The following is a 15,577-nucleotide window of genomic DNA, read 5'->3' on the forward strand; positions in this document are numbered from 1 at the left end:
ACTGTGATACCTGCTCAGGTGACCTCCTTTAGTGCCATCAGACGTACCATCACTCCCCCTGGTGGGAGAGCGACTTTACTGCAATGACCAGACTCTAGGGCGCTGTATGTCCAAATCTGCTCTGCTGAAAAAGATGAATGGCAGATGATATTCTTCAAAGCTTTATTTCAAACAGGTCAACAGGTTTCAAGGTCATGCAGGACTTCTTCCTCAGGAAAAAAACTTTACAAAGCTTTGAAGAATACCGATCGCCATCCATTTTCATTAGCAGCACAGTTTTGGAAAATCCTTCATTGGTAAATAAATACATTTCCCAATCATTGCTCGGTACACCAAATTCCTTTCCTTATGTAATGTGTGACTTTACTTTGACTTTAGCAGTTTCTTGATAAATCTGTCAATAAAGAAAATCACTGCTTGTATGTGTGACTTCTCTGATGTGAATTAAAATGTGATTTGTGAGTAAGACGTTCTGGACATGAATATGGCTTCCTCCCTATATGAGTTCTCTGATGTGTAACAAGACTTGCTTTATTTGCCAAACATTAACTACATTCTGTACATGAAAAGGTTTTCCCTGTGTGAGTTCTCGGATATGAGCGAAGAGTTGTGCCATCATTAAAACATTTACAGCAGCATAGTAAAAGAAGTATGGACGTGCATAGGGATCACCACAAAAAAGCCTTTATTATGAATGGCATTGGAAGACAAAAAAAATTTAAAAAAATTTAAAAAGCCAATAGGCCATTTATATGCAGATTAGACGTGTCTATAGCTAGATTACCACCTAACCTCATAAGCCCGAAATATTACAGTTCACAGGATTTCCAAACAAAATCTTATATACAAAATAGATTAGTTTATACTGACATAGAATGACGAGCAAAGGAATATGAACAATTTGTAATGCCAAGATATCAAAAACAATAATTAACATATTCCTCAATTATAATTAATAAACCTTGAAGTGATCTGCATGTCAGCGCACAAGGACTTATACGAAGTACAGATAATCATGAAAATAATAAATCAAATAGGGCAAAGTAAGTATAACAAGGAACCAGTGAATGAAGCAAAAATAGAATGGAGGAGAGAAAACCCCACAGTTTCACCACACAAGCTGTGACTTCTTCAGGGTAAGAAGGAGTAATGGTGTCAGATAATGTCCCTTATATACACTTAAAGAAAATAGAATAATGGGGTAAATCATGTAATTACCAGGTGTGGGAGACAAATGGAGTAAATCAATGGGTTATATCAGACTTCGAAAATGTGAAATGCGCATGCGTTAACACAAAATATAAATAAAAGTTGATTTAAGGAGTAGGTTCGAATATGCTATATTGATTGTTTGCTTGCAACACTCATTGCAAATGCCCGAACAAGAAGTGTCAAAGTTTCTAGGGTTAGAGAGTTGTAAATGCGCATGCGTGAACGAATTATCCAAAAAAGAGGGGCATGTGAAGTAACCATAATAGTCATAATTTGTTGAGAAGGGGCGCATGTTTAGGAGAGTAATTATACACAATATAAGAAAGTTCAGTTGATCTATAGGGCAAGAGCACAAAGTACAATGCGAGAATTACAAAGTTAGGCTACGTTCACATTAGCGGTCCTCGCCGCAGCGTCGGGCGCCGCAGCGGCGCCGCATGCGTCATGCGCCCCTATATTTAACATGGGGGCGCATGGACATGCGTTGTGCTGCGTTGTGCGCCGCATGGCCGCAAGCGTTGGACGCAAGAAACGCATCAAGTTGCATTTTTTTTGCGTCCAACTTTCGGCCAAAAAGGACGCATGCGGCGCAAAACGCAGCGTTTTAGCGTGCGTTTTGCCACGTTTTTGTTTGCGTTGTGCGCTGCGGCGCCGACGCTGCGGCGCACAACGCAAATGTGAACGTAGCCTTATTGGAAAGCAAAGGTGGGGCATACACATAAGAGCCCTGCACCACTAATGATCTGTACACAGACCGCGCATGTGTAAAAAGATAAATCCTTACATAATACATAGAATGTACAATTAATCCATCTTGCGCGAGTGCATAGCACAAATTGTGAACATTGACGTGAAGTAAGATATGCTTAAAGAGGAACACATCAGAGAACAATGAAAAATGAGAAGTTTATACTGTAAGGGAATATGTCCATACAAAGTATATGCGGAACATTCAGTAGATCTATAGCGCATATGATACAACATTGGTGCCGTAGTAGATAAGTGAGAGATATAAAGCAGGGGAGATCTATTATATATATAATTTGTTAATGACAAAGATGATGTGAAGGGATTAGGACATATCTAAATAAACCAATTTAGTTAAAAAAAAATATGTAAGTGACATTATAAAGGCATTTAAATATAAGAAATATTATAGATGCAAAAATCTAAGGAGGCGCAAATTTAAAGATGTAATTGTTGAAAACAGGAGAATATCAAGGTTTGCAAATTGCATTTCATCCCTTTTTGGATAATGGGCGTTAATTGGTAATTGCATACATCTACTGATCGTTCCTGGTGTTGTAAATGACTTGCCCTTTCATATGTAATGTATTTACTTTGGACTTTAACAGATTTTGATCAACTTAAAAAGAAAAATCCATGTTTCCTTGTGTGATTTCTCTGATGGTAACGAAAATTTGGTTTGTGAGTAAAACTTTCTGGACATCAAAATGGCTTCCTCCCTATAGGAGTTTTCTGATGTGGTACAAGGCTTGCTTTATTGTAAAACATTTACTACATTCTAAAACTTGAAAAATGTTTTTTTTTACTCTGTATGGGTTTTCATATGTGAGCTAAGAGTGAAGCCATCATTATAATATTTCCCACATTTTTACATGAAAATGGCTACTCTTTTCTGTGAATTCGCTGATGTACAACCAGGTGTGATTTGTTTCTAAAAAATTTCCCACACTCTAGGCATGAAAATGTTTTTTCCTTTGTGTGAATTCTCTTGTGAATAGCAAGATCTCCTTTCTGAGTAAAACATTTCCCACATTCTGAGCATGAAAATGGCTTCTCCCCAGTGTGAAGTCTCTGATGACAAACAAGAGTTGCTTTAAGTGCAAAACGTTTCCCACAATCAGAACATGAAAATGGTTTCTCTCCAGTGTGAATACTCTGATGTCTAACCAGGTTAGATTTGCATATAAAACATTTCCCACACTCTGAACATGAATATGGTTTCTCCCCTGTGTGAATTCTCTTGTGTGTAACAAGATCTCCTTTCTGAGTAAAACATTTCCCACATTCTGAGCATGAAAATGGTTTCTCCCCAGTGTGAATTCTCTTGTGTGTAACAAGATCTCCTTTCTGAGTAAAACATTTTCCACATTCAGAACATGGAAATGGTTTCTCCCCAGTGTGAAATCTCTGATGACTGGCAAGAGTTTGTTTCTGTGTAAAACATTTCCCACAATCAGAACATGAAAATGGTTTCTCCCCAGTGTGAAATCTCTGATGACTGGCAAGAGTTTGTTTCTGTGTAAAACATTTCCCACAATCAGAACATGAAAATGGTCTCTCCCCAGTGTGAATTATCTTGTGTATAACAAGATCTCGTTTCTTAGTAATACATTTCCGACATTCTGAACATGAAAATGGTTTCTCTCTTTTGTAAGTCCTTTGATGCTGCATATCTGTTCTGACATTTTTACTATGCTCAACAGTCTGTGATGAATCGGAAGACAGGACTTGTTGAAAAGGATCAGTTGAAAGCTTTTTGATGTGAGGACTTGGATCTAGATCTGGAATAATGATCTTCTCTTCACATGAATCTTGTGTGACACCACGATCATCTGCTTTAAAATGTGAAGATAACAGATTTTCCTCTGAGTTTCTGCTACAGCCATCTGCCAAAAATAACATGGATTTTAATTTTAATTCAATATCATATTTTTTTACAATATTAGATATTTTAAATCAATTCTATTGAAGCATTTCTATAAATATTTTGGTAAAATTCAATTGAGTAGGAGAAAGCTGACATTAGTAGATGGCAAAGCAAGGACTATTTTATGATTATGTTTAGTCACCAGGTTGTGCACTTTCAATAGTTCACTTCTCTGAAGCTTTGTCATAGGTTCAGGTTTCTTTGTGCCCATCAGCAACCTTTCCTCGTAAAAAGTCAGTAATAAATAATAGGAGTCTGTAATGACAGCATTTATTCTTAATAATGCCGGACATACGAGTATTTAGTAGTCCCAGGGACATGAGCTATTGTTCATATGAGTCTGATCATTGACTCTTTGTGGATTGGTTTGATATTTGTGAATTGTTGAATGGCTGTTTTTATAATCAGCTCCTATAGCTTATTATGTTGCTATCTTTGGATAACAGCGACACAGGGTAATTGAACAATTGATTTTTGCTAATATATTGATTACTCATTGTAACAGTCCATGTGGCATGTTGACCTCCAAAAAGTGAGGATCAAACTTTACAGATTATTTGAATACTCGAACAATGAAAGTTGTCCTCATCCCACCTTCCCCTTGACCTGTTGATGATGGCCTGGAGGACACCTACACTTCTGCAGAGACGCTACAGAACAGCAGCGAACACACCATGGCTCCACCAAGAGGAATACAGATTTGAGATTATACAGGATGCCAGTTTAAGGGACTACGGCCCCAGCTGGAGGAATACAAATCTACTCCATTGAACATTACTAAACCCATGGAGACGCTCGGGTAGTTCATACCTGGCTTCTCCTGACACCTGGCCTAATGGAGACATTCAGAGAAGCCAGATTGGGACCAACCGGTCACCTGGCCATGTACCTGAATGGATGGTCAGATTCTTAAAGTTTGTCACCTTCTCTCGGTGGGTGCCTGCCAAAAGCAGGGTGCCAATGGTTGGGTTAGTTGGCACTGGAAGCCCTGAAGTCACAGTTGATCTAATCAGAGTGAGCCAGCAGAAGGGTGAGACTAACTTGACTCATCTTCTGTATTTTCTGGGACTGTACTATATGCTATTGTCTGTTGGTGGTTCAATAAAGTATTGCCACATAGTTTCACCACCATCTTGTGTTTGACACTTTGGACTCACTGTCTGGTTTTGTCAAGTACTGAGCTGATGGCACCTTGTTCCACCTTACTGGTAAGTACAATCACAGCAGAAACAATGTACACTATACATAAAGGCCTCTGTTGTGAATTCCGTTCTTGGGCTCCCTCCTGTGGTTGTGAATGGTACTTTTGTGGGTTCTGCCCTTGGGCTCCCTCTGGTGGTTTCGAGTGGTGCTGCTGCTCCTTGAGTTTTGCTGTAGCAGCTGCTTTCACTTATCGTCTCTCCTAGCCTTGCTATTTAACTTGGCTCTGGCCTTCAGTTCATGCCAGCTGTCAATGTTCTAGGTTGGATTCAGATCTCTCCTTGGATTTCTCTGATGGCCTGTCCATTTAAGCAAAAGATAAGTTCTTGCTAGTTCTTTGGTTGTCCATTTTCTTTGGACTTTATTGCTCAGCTCATGTTATGTTTCTTTTTGTCCAGCTTGTCACTATGATATATTCAGGCTAGCTGGAAGCTCTGGGGAAGCAGATTTGCCCTCTCCATACCATGAGTCGGTGTGGAGATTATTTTTGTAAACTCTGTGTGGATTTTTAGTTTTTAATACTGACCGCACAGTATCCTTTTCTATTCTATCTATCTAGATTAGTATAGGCCTCCTTTGCTAAAATCTGTTTTCATTTCTGTGTATGTCATTTCCCTCTCCACTCACAACCATAGTATCAGTGCAATGGGATACTATGGTTCCCAGGATCTGAAGGAGAGGAAACTCTACTTCAGGCCCTGGGATCCATATATAAGTGTAAAATAAAGAATCAAAATAAAAAATATTGATATACTCACCCTCGGACGCGCCCTGGTACTAACTGCCAGCCTTCCTTCCTAAGAATGAGCGCGTGAATGACCTGCGGTGAGGTCACGGCTTGTGATTGGTCGCGTGAGCGGTCACATGGGCGGCCGTGACCAATGACAAGCCGTGACGTCATCTAAGGCCCTTCACGCGCTCATTCTTAGGAAGGAAGGCTGCCGGAAAGAAGCCGAGGGTGAGTATATTCCTATTCGGTATATACTCACCCTCGGACACGCCCTGCTTCTTTCCGGCAGCCTTCCTTCTTAAGAATGAGCGTGTGAAGGGCCTTAGATGTCACGGCTTGTCATTGGTCGCGGCCGCCCATGTGACCACTCACGCGACCAATCACAAGCCGTGACGTCACCGCAGGTCATTCACGCGCTCATTCTTAGGAAGGAAGGCTGGCAGTTAGTACCAGGGTGCGTCCGAGGGTGAGTATATCAATATTTTTTATTTTGATTCTTTATTTTACACTGTTAGCGGTAAATTTAGGTAGATATTTCTGCATTATTTGTGAAAATATCGGAATTTGTCAAAAATAGTTAATAAACAACATTTACGTCTACTTTACAGCATCATTTTTTAACATTTCTTCTGTTAGGAAGTTAGAAGGGTTAATAGTTGATCTGCGATTTCTCACTTTTCCAACAAAATTTACAAAACCAAATTTTTTAAGGCATCACATCACATTTGAACTGACTTTGAGGGGCCTATATGACAAAGTACCCAAAAATGACACCATTTTAAAAATTGCACCAATATAAGTGCTAAAAACTACATTAATTTATTAACCATTCAGGTACTTCACAGGAATTAACCCCTTCCCGACATTTGACGTACTATCCCGTCGAGGTGGGGTGGGCCCGTATGACCGCCGACGGGATAGTACGTCATAGCCGATCGGCCGCGCTCACGGGGGGAGCGCGGCCGATCGCGGCCGGGTATCGGCTGCATATCGCAGCTGACATCCGGCACTATGTGCCAGGAGCGGTCACGGACCGCCCCCGGCACATTAACCCCCGGCACACCGCGATCAAACATGATCGCGATGTGCCGGCGATGCAGGGAAGCATCGCGCAGGGAGAGGGCTCCCTGCGGGCTTCCCTGAGCCCCCCGCAGCAACGCGATGTGATCGCGTTGCTGCGAGGGTCTTACCTCCCTCCCTGCCTGCTCCAGACCCGGATCCAAGATGGCCGCGGATCCGGGTCCTGCAGGGAGGGAGGTGGCTTCACAGACGCCTGCTCAGAGCAGGCACTGTGAAGCAGCCTGTACTTCTCGCAGATCGGTGATCTGTCAGAGTGCTATGCAAACTGGCAGATCACCGATCTGTATTGTCCCCCCCTGGGGCAAAGTAAAAAAGTAAAAAAAAAAATTTCCAAATGTGTAAAAAAAAATAAAAAAAAATATTCCAAAATAATGAAAAAAAAAAAAAAATATTATTCCCATAAATACATTTCTTTATCTAAATTAAAAAAAAAAACAATAAAAGTACACATATTTAGTATCGCCACGTCCGTAACGACCCAACCTATAAAACTGCCACACTAGTTAACCCCTTCAGTAAACACCGTAAGAAAAAAAAAAAAAAAACGAGGCAAAAAACAACGCTTTATTACCATACCGCCGAACAAAAAGTGGAATAACACGCGATCAAAAAGACTGATATAAATATCCATGGTACCGCTGAAAACGTCATCTTGTCCCGCAAAAAACAAGCCGCCATACAGCATCATCAGCAAAAAAATAAAAAAAGTTATAGTCCTGAGAATAAAGCGATACCAAAATAATTATTTTTTCTATAAAATAGTTTTTATCGTATAAAAGCGCCAAAACATAAAAAAAATGATATAAATGAGATATCGCTGTAATCATACTGACCCGACGAATAAAACTGCTTTATCAATTTTACCAAACCCGGAACGGTATAAACGCCTCTCCCAAAAGAAATTCATGAATAGCAGGTTTTTGGTCATTCTGCCTCACAAAAATCGGAATAAAAAGCGATCAAAAACGGTCACGTGTCCGAAAATGTTACCAATAAAAACGTCAACTCGTCCCGCAAAAAACAAGACCTCACATGACTCTGTGGAGCAAATGTGGAAAAATTATAGGTCTCAAAATGTGGAGACGCAAAAACTTTTTTGCTATAAAAAGCGTCGCTGGTTTCACACTTCCGTTTTTGTCTGCAGCGTTTTTTGCACAAAAAAACGCATGCGTTTTTTCCCTATATTTAACATTGAAAACGCATGCGGTTTTTTTGTACGCGTTTGGTCGCGTTTTCAAACGCATGCGTTTTTTTTCTGCATGCGTTCATTTTCAGAAATACAACCTGCAGTATTTTCTTGCGTTTTTAAGCACATGCGTTTGTTTGCGTTAAAAACGCATGCATTTTTATCGAAAAAAAACAGAAAACACACTGAAAAGCCACCCACCACCATCAAGGTGATAAAGGGATCCAAACCCTAACCCTAACTCTACCCCTAACCTCACCCCTAACCGTTTAATGAACATTTTCTGACAGTCATAGTGCCACGTATTTCAGTGCCACGTATTTCAGTGCCACGTATTTCAGTGCCATGTATTTCAGTGCCACGTATCACGTATTTCAGTGCCACGTGTTTCAGTGCCATGTATTTCAGTGCCACGTATCACGTATTTCAGTGCCACATATTTTAGTACCACGTATTTCAGTTGCACGTATTTCAGTGCCACGTATTTCAGTGCCACGTATTTCAGTGCCACGTATTTCAGTGCCACGTATCACGTATTTCAGTGCCACGTGTTTCAGTGCCACGTATTTAAGTGCCACGTATCACATATTTCAGTGCCACGTATTTCAGTGCCACGTATTTCAGTGCCACGTATTTCAGTGCCACTTATTTAAGTGCCACGTATTTCAGTGCCACGTATTTCAGTGCCACGTATTTCAGTGCCACGTGTTTCAGTGCCACGTATTTAAGTGCCACGTATCACGTATTTCAGTGCCACGTATTTCAGTGCCACGTATTTCAGTGCCACGTATTTCAGTGCCACGTATTTCAGTGCCACGTATTTCAGTGCCACGTGTTTCAGTGCCACGTATTTAAGTGCCACGTATCACGTATTTCAGTGCCACGTATTTCAGTGCCACGTATTTCAGTGCCACGTATTTCAGTGCCACGTATTTCAGTGCCACGTATTTCAGTGCCACGTATTTCAGTCACGTTTAGGGTTAGGGGTAGGGTTAGGGTTAGGGCTAGGGTTGGAGGTAAAGTTAGGGTTGGGGCTAAAGTTAGGGTTGGGGCTAAAGTTAGGGTTTGGATTACATTTACGTTTGGATTAGGGTTGGGATTAGAATTATGTGTGTGTCAGGGCTAGGGGTGTGGTTAGGGTTACCGTTGGGATTAGGGTTAGGGGTGTGTTTGGGTTAGGGTTTCAGGTAGAATTGGGGGGTTTCCACTGTCCAGGCACATCAGGGGCTCTCCAAGCGCGACATGGCGTCCAATCTCAATTCCAGCCAATTCTGCGTTGAAAAAGTAAAACAGTGCTCCTTCCCTTCCGAGCTCTCCCGTGCGCCCAAAAAGGGGTTTACCCCAACATATGTGTTATCAGCGTACTCGGGACAAATTGAACAACAACTTCTGGGGTCCAAGTTCTCTTGTTATCCTTAGGAAAATAAAAATTGGGGGGGCTAAAAATCATTTTTGTGGGAAAAAAAAGATGTTTTATTTTCACGGCTCTGCATTATAAACTGTAGTGAAACACTTGGGGGTTCAAAGTTCTCACAACACATCTAGATAAGTTCCTTGGGAGGTCTAGTTTCCAATATGGGGTCACTTGTGGGGGGTTTGTACTGTTTGGGTACATCAGGGGCTCTGCAAATGCAACGTGACGCCTGCAGACCAATCCATTTAAGGCTGCATTCCAAATGGCGCTCCTTCCCTTCCGAGCTCTGTCATGCGCCCAAACAGTGGTTCCCCCCGACATATGGGGTATCAGCGTACTCAGGACAAATTGGACAACAACTTTTGGGGTCTAATTTATCCTGTTACCCTTGTGAAAATACAAAACTGGGGGCTAAAAAAATCATTTTTGTGAAAAAAAAAAAAGAATTTTTATTTTCACGGCTTTGCGCTATAAACTTTAGTGAAACACTTGGGGGTTCAAAGTTCTCAAAACACATCTAGATAAGTTCCTTGGGAGGTCTAGTTTCCAATATGGGGTCACTTGTGGGGGGTTTGTACTGTTTGGGTACATCAGGGGCTCTGCAAATGCAACGTGACGGCTGCTGACCAATCCATTTAAGTCTGCATTCCAAATGGCGCTCCTTCCCTTCCGAGCTCTGTCATGCGCCCAAACAGTGGTTCCCCCCCACATATGGGGTATCAGCGTACTCAGGACAAATTGGAAAACAAATTTTGGGGTCCAATTTATTCTGTTACCCTTGTAAAAATACAAAGCTGGGGGCTAAAAAATCATTTTTGAGAAAAAAAAAAAAATTATTTTCACGGCTCTGCGTTATAATCTGTAGTGAAACACTTGGGGGTTCAAAGCTCTCAAAACACATCTAGATAAGTTCCTTAGGGGGTCTACTTTCCAAAATGGTGTCACTTGTAGGGAGTTTCAATGTTTAGGCACATCAGGGGCTCTCCAAACGCAACATGGCGTCCCATCTCAATTCCAGTCAATTTTGCATTGAAAAGTCAAATGGCGCTCCTTCCCTTCCAAGCTCTGCCATGCGCCCAAACAATGGTTTACACCCACATATGGGGTATCAGCGTACTCAGGACAAATTGCACAACATTTTTTGGGGTCCAATTTCTTCTCTTACCCTTGGGAAAATAAAAAATTGGGGGCGAAAAGATCATTTTTGTGAAAAAATATGATTTTTTATTTTTACGGCTCTGCATTATAAACTTCTGTGAAGCACTTGGTGGGTCAAAGTGCTCACCACACATCTAGATAAGTTCCTTAGGGGGTCTACTTTCCAAAATGGTGTCACTTGTAGGGAGTTTCAATGTTTAGGCACATCAGGGGCTCTCCAAACGCAACATGGCGTCCCATCTCAATTCCAGTCAATTTTGCATTGAAAAGTCAAATGGCGCTCCTTCCCTTCCAAGCTCTGCCATGCGCCCAAACAATGGTTTACACCCACATATGGGGTATCAGCGTACTCAGGACAAATTGCACAACATTTTTTGGGGTCCAATTTCTTCTCTTACCCTTGGGAAAATAAAAAATTGGGGGCGAAAAGATCATTTTTGTGAAAAAATATGATTTTTTATTTTTACGGCTCTGCATTATAAACTTCTGTGAAGCACTTGGTGGGTCAAAGTGCTCACCACACATCTAGATAAGTTCCTTAGGGGGTCTACTTTCCAAAATGGTGTCACTTGTAGGGAGTTTCAATGTTTAGGCACATCAGGGGCTCTCCAAACGCAACATGGCGTCCCATCTCAATTCCAGTCAATTTTGCATTGAAAAGTCAAATGGCGCTCCTTCCCTTCCAAGCTCTGCCATGCGCCTAAACAATGGTTTACACCCACATATGGGGTATCATCGTACTCAGGACAAATTGTACAACAACTTTGGGGGTCCATTTTCTCCTGTTACCCTTGGTAAAATAAAACAAATTGGAGCTGAAATAAATTTTGTGTGAAAAAAAGTTAAATGTTCATTTTTATTTAAACATTCCAAAAATTCCTGTGAAACACCTGAAGGGTTAATAAACTTCTTGAATGTGGTTTTGAGCACCTTGAGGGGTGCAGTTTTTAGAATGGTGTCACACTTGAGTATTTTCTATCATATAGACCCCTCAAAATGACTTCAAATGAGATGTGGTCCCTAAAAAAAAATGGTGTTGTAAAAATGAGAAATTGCTGGTCAACTTTTAACCCTTATAACTCCGTCACAAAAAAAAATTTTGGTTCCAAAATTGTACTGATGTAAAGTAGACATGTGGGAAATGTTACTTATTAAGTATTTTGCGTGACATATGTCTGTGATTTAAGGGCACAAAAATTCAAAGTTGGAAAATTGCAAAATTTTCAAAATTTTCGCCAAATTTCCATTTTTTTCACAAATAAACGCAAGTTATATCGAATAAATTTTACCTTTAACATGAAGTACAATATGTCACGAGAAAACAATGTCAGAATCGCCAAGATCCGTCAAAGCGTTCCAGAGTTATAGCCTCATAAAGGGACAGTGGTCAGAATTGTAAAAATTGGCCCGGTCATTAACGTGCAAACCACCCTTGGGGGTGAAGGGGTTAAAGCAATGTGGAAGGAAAAAAACGAAAATTTAACTTTTTCCAACAAAAATTTTAATTTTGCCCCAAATTTTCACAAGGGTAACAGGAGAAAAGTCTTAGTTACTCACCGGTTAACGGTGTTTTTCGGAGTCCATGACAGCACTACGGAGAGAGGGGATCTGCCCTTCAGGAACAGGAAACCTACAGATACATAAGGGCGGCACCTCTCCCACGCATCAGTTGGTTTACAGAGCACAAGAGGACCACCAAGGTTAATAGCATACATAATAAACAATGATATAAATAACTAACTATTCACTACCCGTGAATTATATAAATAAAGGAAGAGGTGTACACCCAGAACTTAAGAAGACGGGACGGTATGTACAGGTGCTGTCATGGACTCCGAAAAACACCGTTAACCGGTGAGTAACTAAGACTTTATCGGTCGTCCATGACAGCACTACGGAGAGAATTACAGAGAGTAACTAACTAGGGAGGGACTACAGCTTGCAGCACCCTTACACCAAAAGAGAGGTCAGAAGAGGCACCCAAGTTCAATCTATAGTGGTTATAGAATGTGTTTGGGGAAGACCAAGTAGCAGCCTTACAAATTTGGTCGATCGACACCTCCAATCTTTCCGCCCACGAAGCGGCCATAGCTCTAGTGGAATGCGCTTTCAGACCTTCAGGCGCCGGCTTGCCCTTTGAGATGTATGCCAGCGAGATAGCCTCCCTGATCCATCTAGATAAAGTAGATTTCGATGCCCTATGACCCTTCCTACTACCCTGATAGATAACGCCCTATTCGTGTCCTATCTTCCAGGGATCAGTTACTGCCAGATATTCCAGGATACATCTTTTTACATCTAAAGTGTGTAGCTTCCTTTCCTTATCGTTAGTAGGATTGGGGAGGAAAGATGGAAGAACTATTTCCTGTGTTCTGTGGAACCTGGACACTACTTTAGGAAGATATGCTGGATCAGGGGATAGTATCACTCTATCATCCCTAAGCTGCATGTAAGGGGGAACCCTGGATAATGCTTGGATGTCGCCTAACCTACGCGCCGATGTTAGGGCCACCAGGAAGGCTACTTTAAGGGATAAATTTTTAATGGAGGCTGATGCGATTGGCTCAAATGGAGCCCCGTCATGGCTGAGAGGACTAGGTTCAGGTCCCATGGCATGACCCTATTCTTCACCATTGGCCTAGACCGTTTTGTCGCTCTGCTGAGAATCACTGGGTCAGCAGATTCATCAATGTTGCAGCCAAAGAGGGCCCCTAAGGCTGATACCTGCACTTTAAGGGTATTTGGGGATAACCCAATATCCAACCCCTTCTGTAAGAATTCTAAAATCTGGTCTATTGGTATTGACTGACCAGCTATTACCCCCGAGTTTTGAAGGAACTTCTTCCAGATCCTAACATAAATCTTTGTGGTGATTATTTTTCTGCCCTTCAGCAGAGTGTTAATGAGGCCCGGAGAGAACCCCCTATCCTTTAACAGCGCCCGCTCAAAATCCACGCCGTCAGATGAAGGCCAACCGCCCGAGGATGGTAGACTGGGCCCTGGGATAGGAGATCCGGGATGTCTGGCAAGACCCATGGGTCGGATATCGACATAGCCCTCAGGCATGGAAACCACGTTCTTCTGGGCCAGAAGGGGGCAATTATTATCACTGTGGCTTTGTCCTTCCTGATTTTCCTCACCACCAGAGGAAGTAGAGACAGGGGAGGAAAGGCGTAGGCTAGCCTGAAGTTCCAGTCTATGAGGAGGGCGTCTACTGACAGAGGATTTTCTCTGGGGTTGAGAGAGCAGAATTGTGCTACTTTCCTGTTTTCTTTTGTGGCAAACAGGTCTACCTCTGGTTGACCCCATCTTTCCACGATGAGGTTGAAGATGGAGTCGTTCAGGGACCACTCTCCCTGCCTCAATGTGTTGCGGCTTAAGAAATCCGCCGTAGTGTTTTCTGCCCCTCTTATGTGAAGAGCCGTCAATGAGAGAAGATGTTGCTCTGCTAGATGGAATAGACGATCTGCTACGCACATTAGGGATTTGGAACGAGTCCCGCCTTGGTGATTTATGTATGCCACGGCGACCCGATTGTCCGAGAATACCCGCACGTGGTGGCCCTGTAGATAGACAAGGAGTGATTTAACTGCCTGTTCCACAGCCGTTAACTCCTTTAGGTTGGAAGACATTTCTATCTGATCCTGATCCCAAAGCCCCTGGACCAATGTATCCCCCATGTGAGCCCCCCACCCAGAAGGGCTAGCGTCCGAGGTGACTATACGAGTTACATTATATTCCCAGGGGACCCCTGTGGACAGGTTCTCTTGGTCTAGCCACCATCCGAGGGACATAATAGCGTCTTGGGATAGGGTCATCAGGCTCTCCAGACATCCCCCCAACCTTTTTTGTTGTACCAGCACCTCGCCCTGAAGTATCCTTGTATGATACTGGGCCCATCGGACCGCTGGAATACAGGACGAGAGAGAGCCCAACAGAGACATGGCTCTTCTAAGGGACATGGTGGGGTTTTTAGAGGCATTCAGCACCTGAAGGTGCAGGCGATCAATTTTCTCTTGAGGCAAACGGCATTCCTGAACCTGGGAATCCAGGGTCAGGCCTAAAAATCGCTGCACCGTCATGGGCTGTAAGCGTGATTTTTTAACATTTAGCATCCACCCCAGATGCTCCAGAGCAGACATCACTTTATGTAACTGTTCCAGACAGTGATCCGCCGTTTTACCTACGATAAGGAGATCGTCCAGGTAGGGGATTATTAGAATGTTGGACTCATGCAGGTGTGCCATAACTTCCACCATAACTTTGGTAAACACTCGAGGGGCGACCGATATACCAAAGGGGAGTGCCCTATACTGGAAGTGTCTGATTACCCCATCCAACCTTACCGCCACCCTCAGGTATCGTTGGTGACCTGCATAAATAGGGATATGGTAATAGGCGTCCTTCAAATCCAATACTACCATAAAGCAGTTTTTAAACAGCAGCTTTATTGCGGTGTTAATAGTTTCCATCTTAAATGATTGGACGGTCAGGAAATTATTAAGAGCCCTAAGGTTAATAATTGTTCTGAAGGAGCCATCAGGTTTACTTATTAGGAACAGAGGAGAGTAGAATCCTCTACCCTGTTCTCCTTCCGGAACCTCTGACAGGACATTCTTATTGAGCAGGTCGTGAACTTCTGCTTCCAGGGCCGCCTGTTCTGCTGGAGAGGACCTGAGTGGGGTAATTCTGAAGAAGTTCTGAGGGATAGAAGAGAACTCTAGCCGCAGACCCGTAGCTATTATCCCCAAAATCCAATCACTACTGGAGATTTTGGACCAGGCCGGGTAGAAGGCAGATAGTCTACCTCCCACCGGGGCGACTAGTCATTGGGGTGGTTTTTTGACCTCACGGGATGGCTCCTGACGTCCTCCACCTCCAAACATAAATCCAGTACCTTTCTTCTTTTTCTCATCCCATCTG

General features: G+C 42.5%; 1 protein-coding gene across 6 annotated transcripts in view; it reads right to left on the reverse strand.

The window, feature by feature from the left end:
- Nucleotides 1-673: 673 nt before the first annotated feature.
- LOC143767403 (uncharacterized) overlaps nucleotides 674-15,577 on the reverse strand; it is a 138,164-nt gene continuing 123,260 nt past the window's right edge. For all 6 annotated transcript variants that reach the window (XM_077255724.1, XM_077255726.1, XM_077255720.1 and 3 more), the window contains exon 5: nucleotides 674-3,845. In XM_077255724.1, the coding sequence (XP_077111839.1) occupies nucleotides 2,842-3,845 (1,004 nt within the window). In that variant the 3' untranslated portion in view covers nucleotides 674-2,841. The remainder of the gene's footprint in view (nucleotides 3,846-15,577) is intronic.

This window comes from Ranitomeya variabilis, chromosome 4, assembly GCF_051348905.1.
Source record: "Ranitomeya variabilis isolate aRanVar5 chromosome 4, aRanVar5.hap1, whole genome shotgun sequence".
NCBI classification, from domain to species: Eukaryota; Metazoa; Chordata; class Amphibia; order Anura; family Dendrobatidae; genus Ranitomeya; species Ranitomeya variabilis.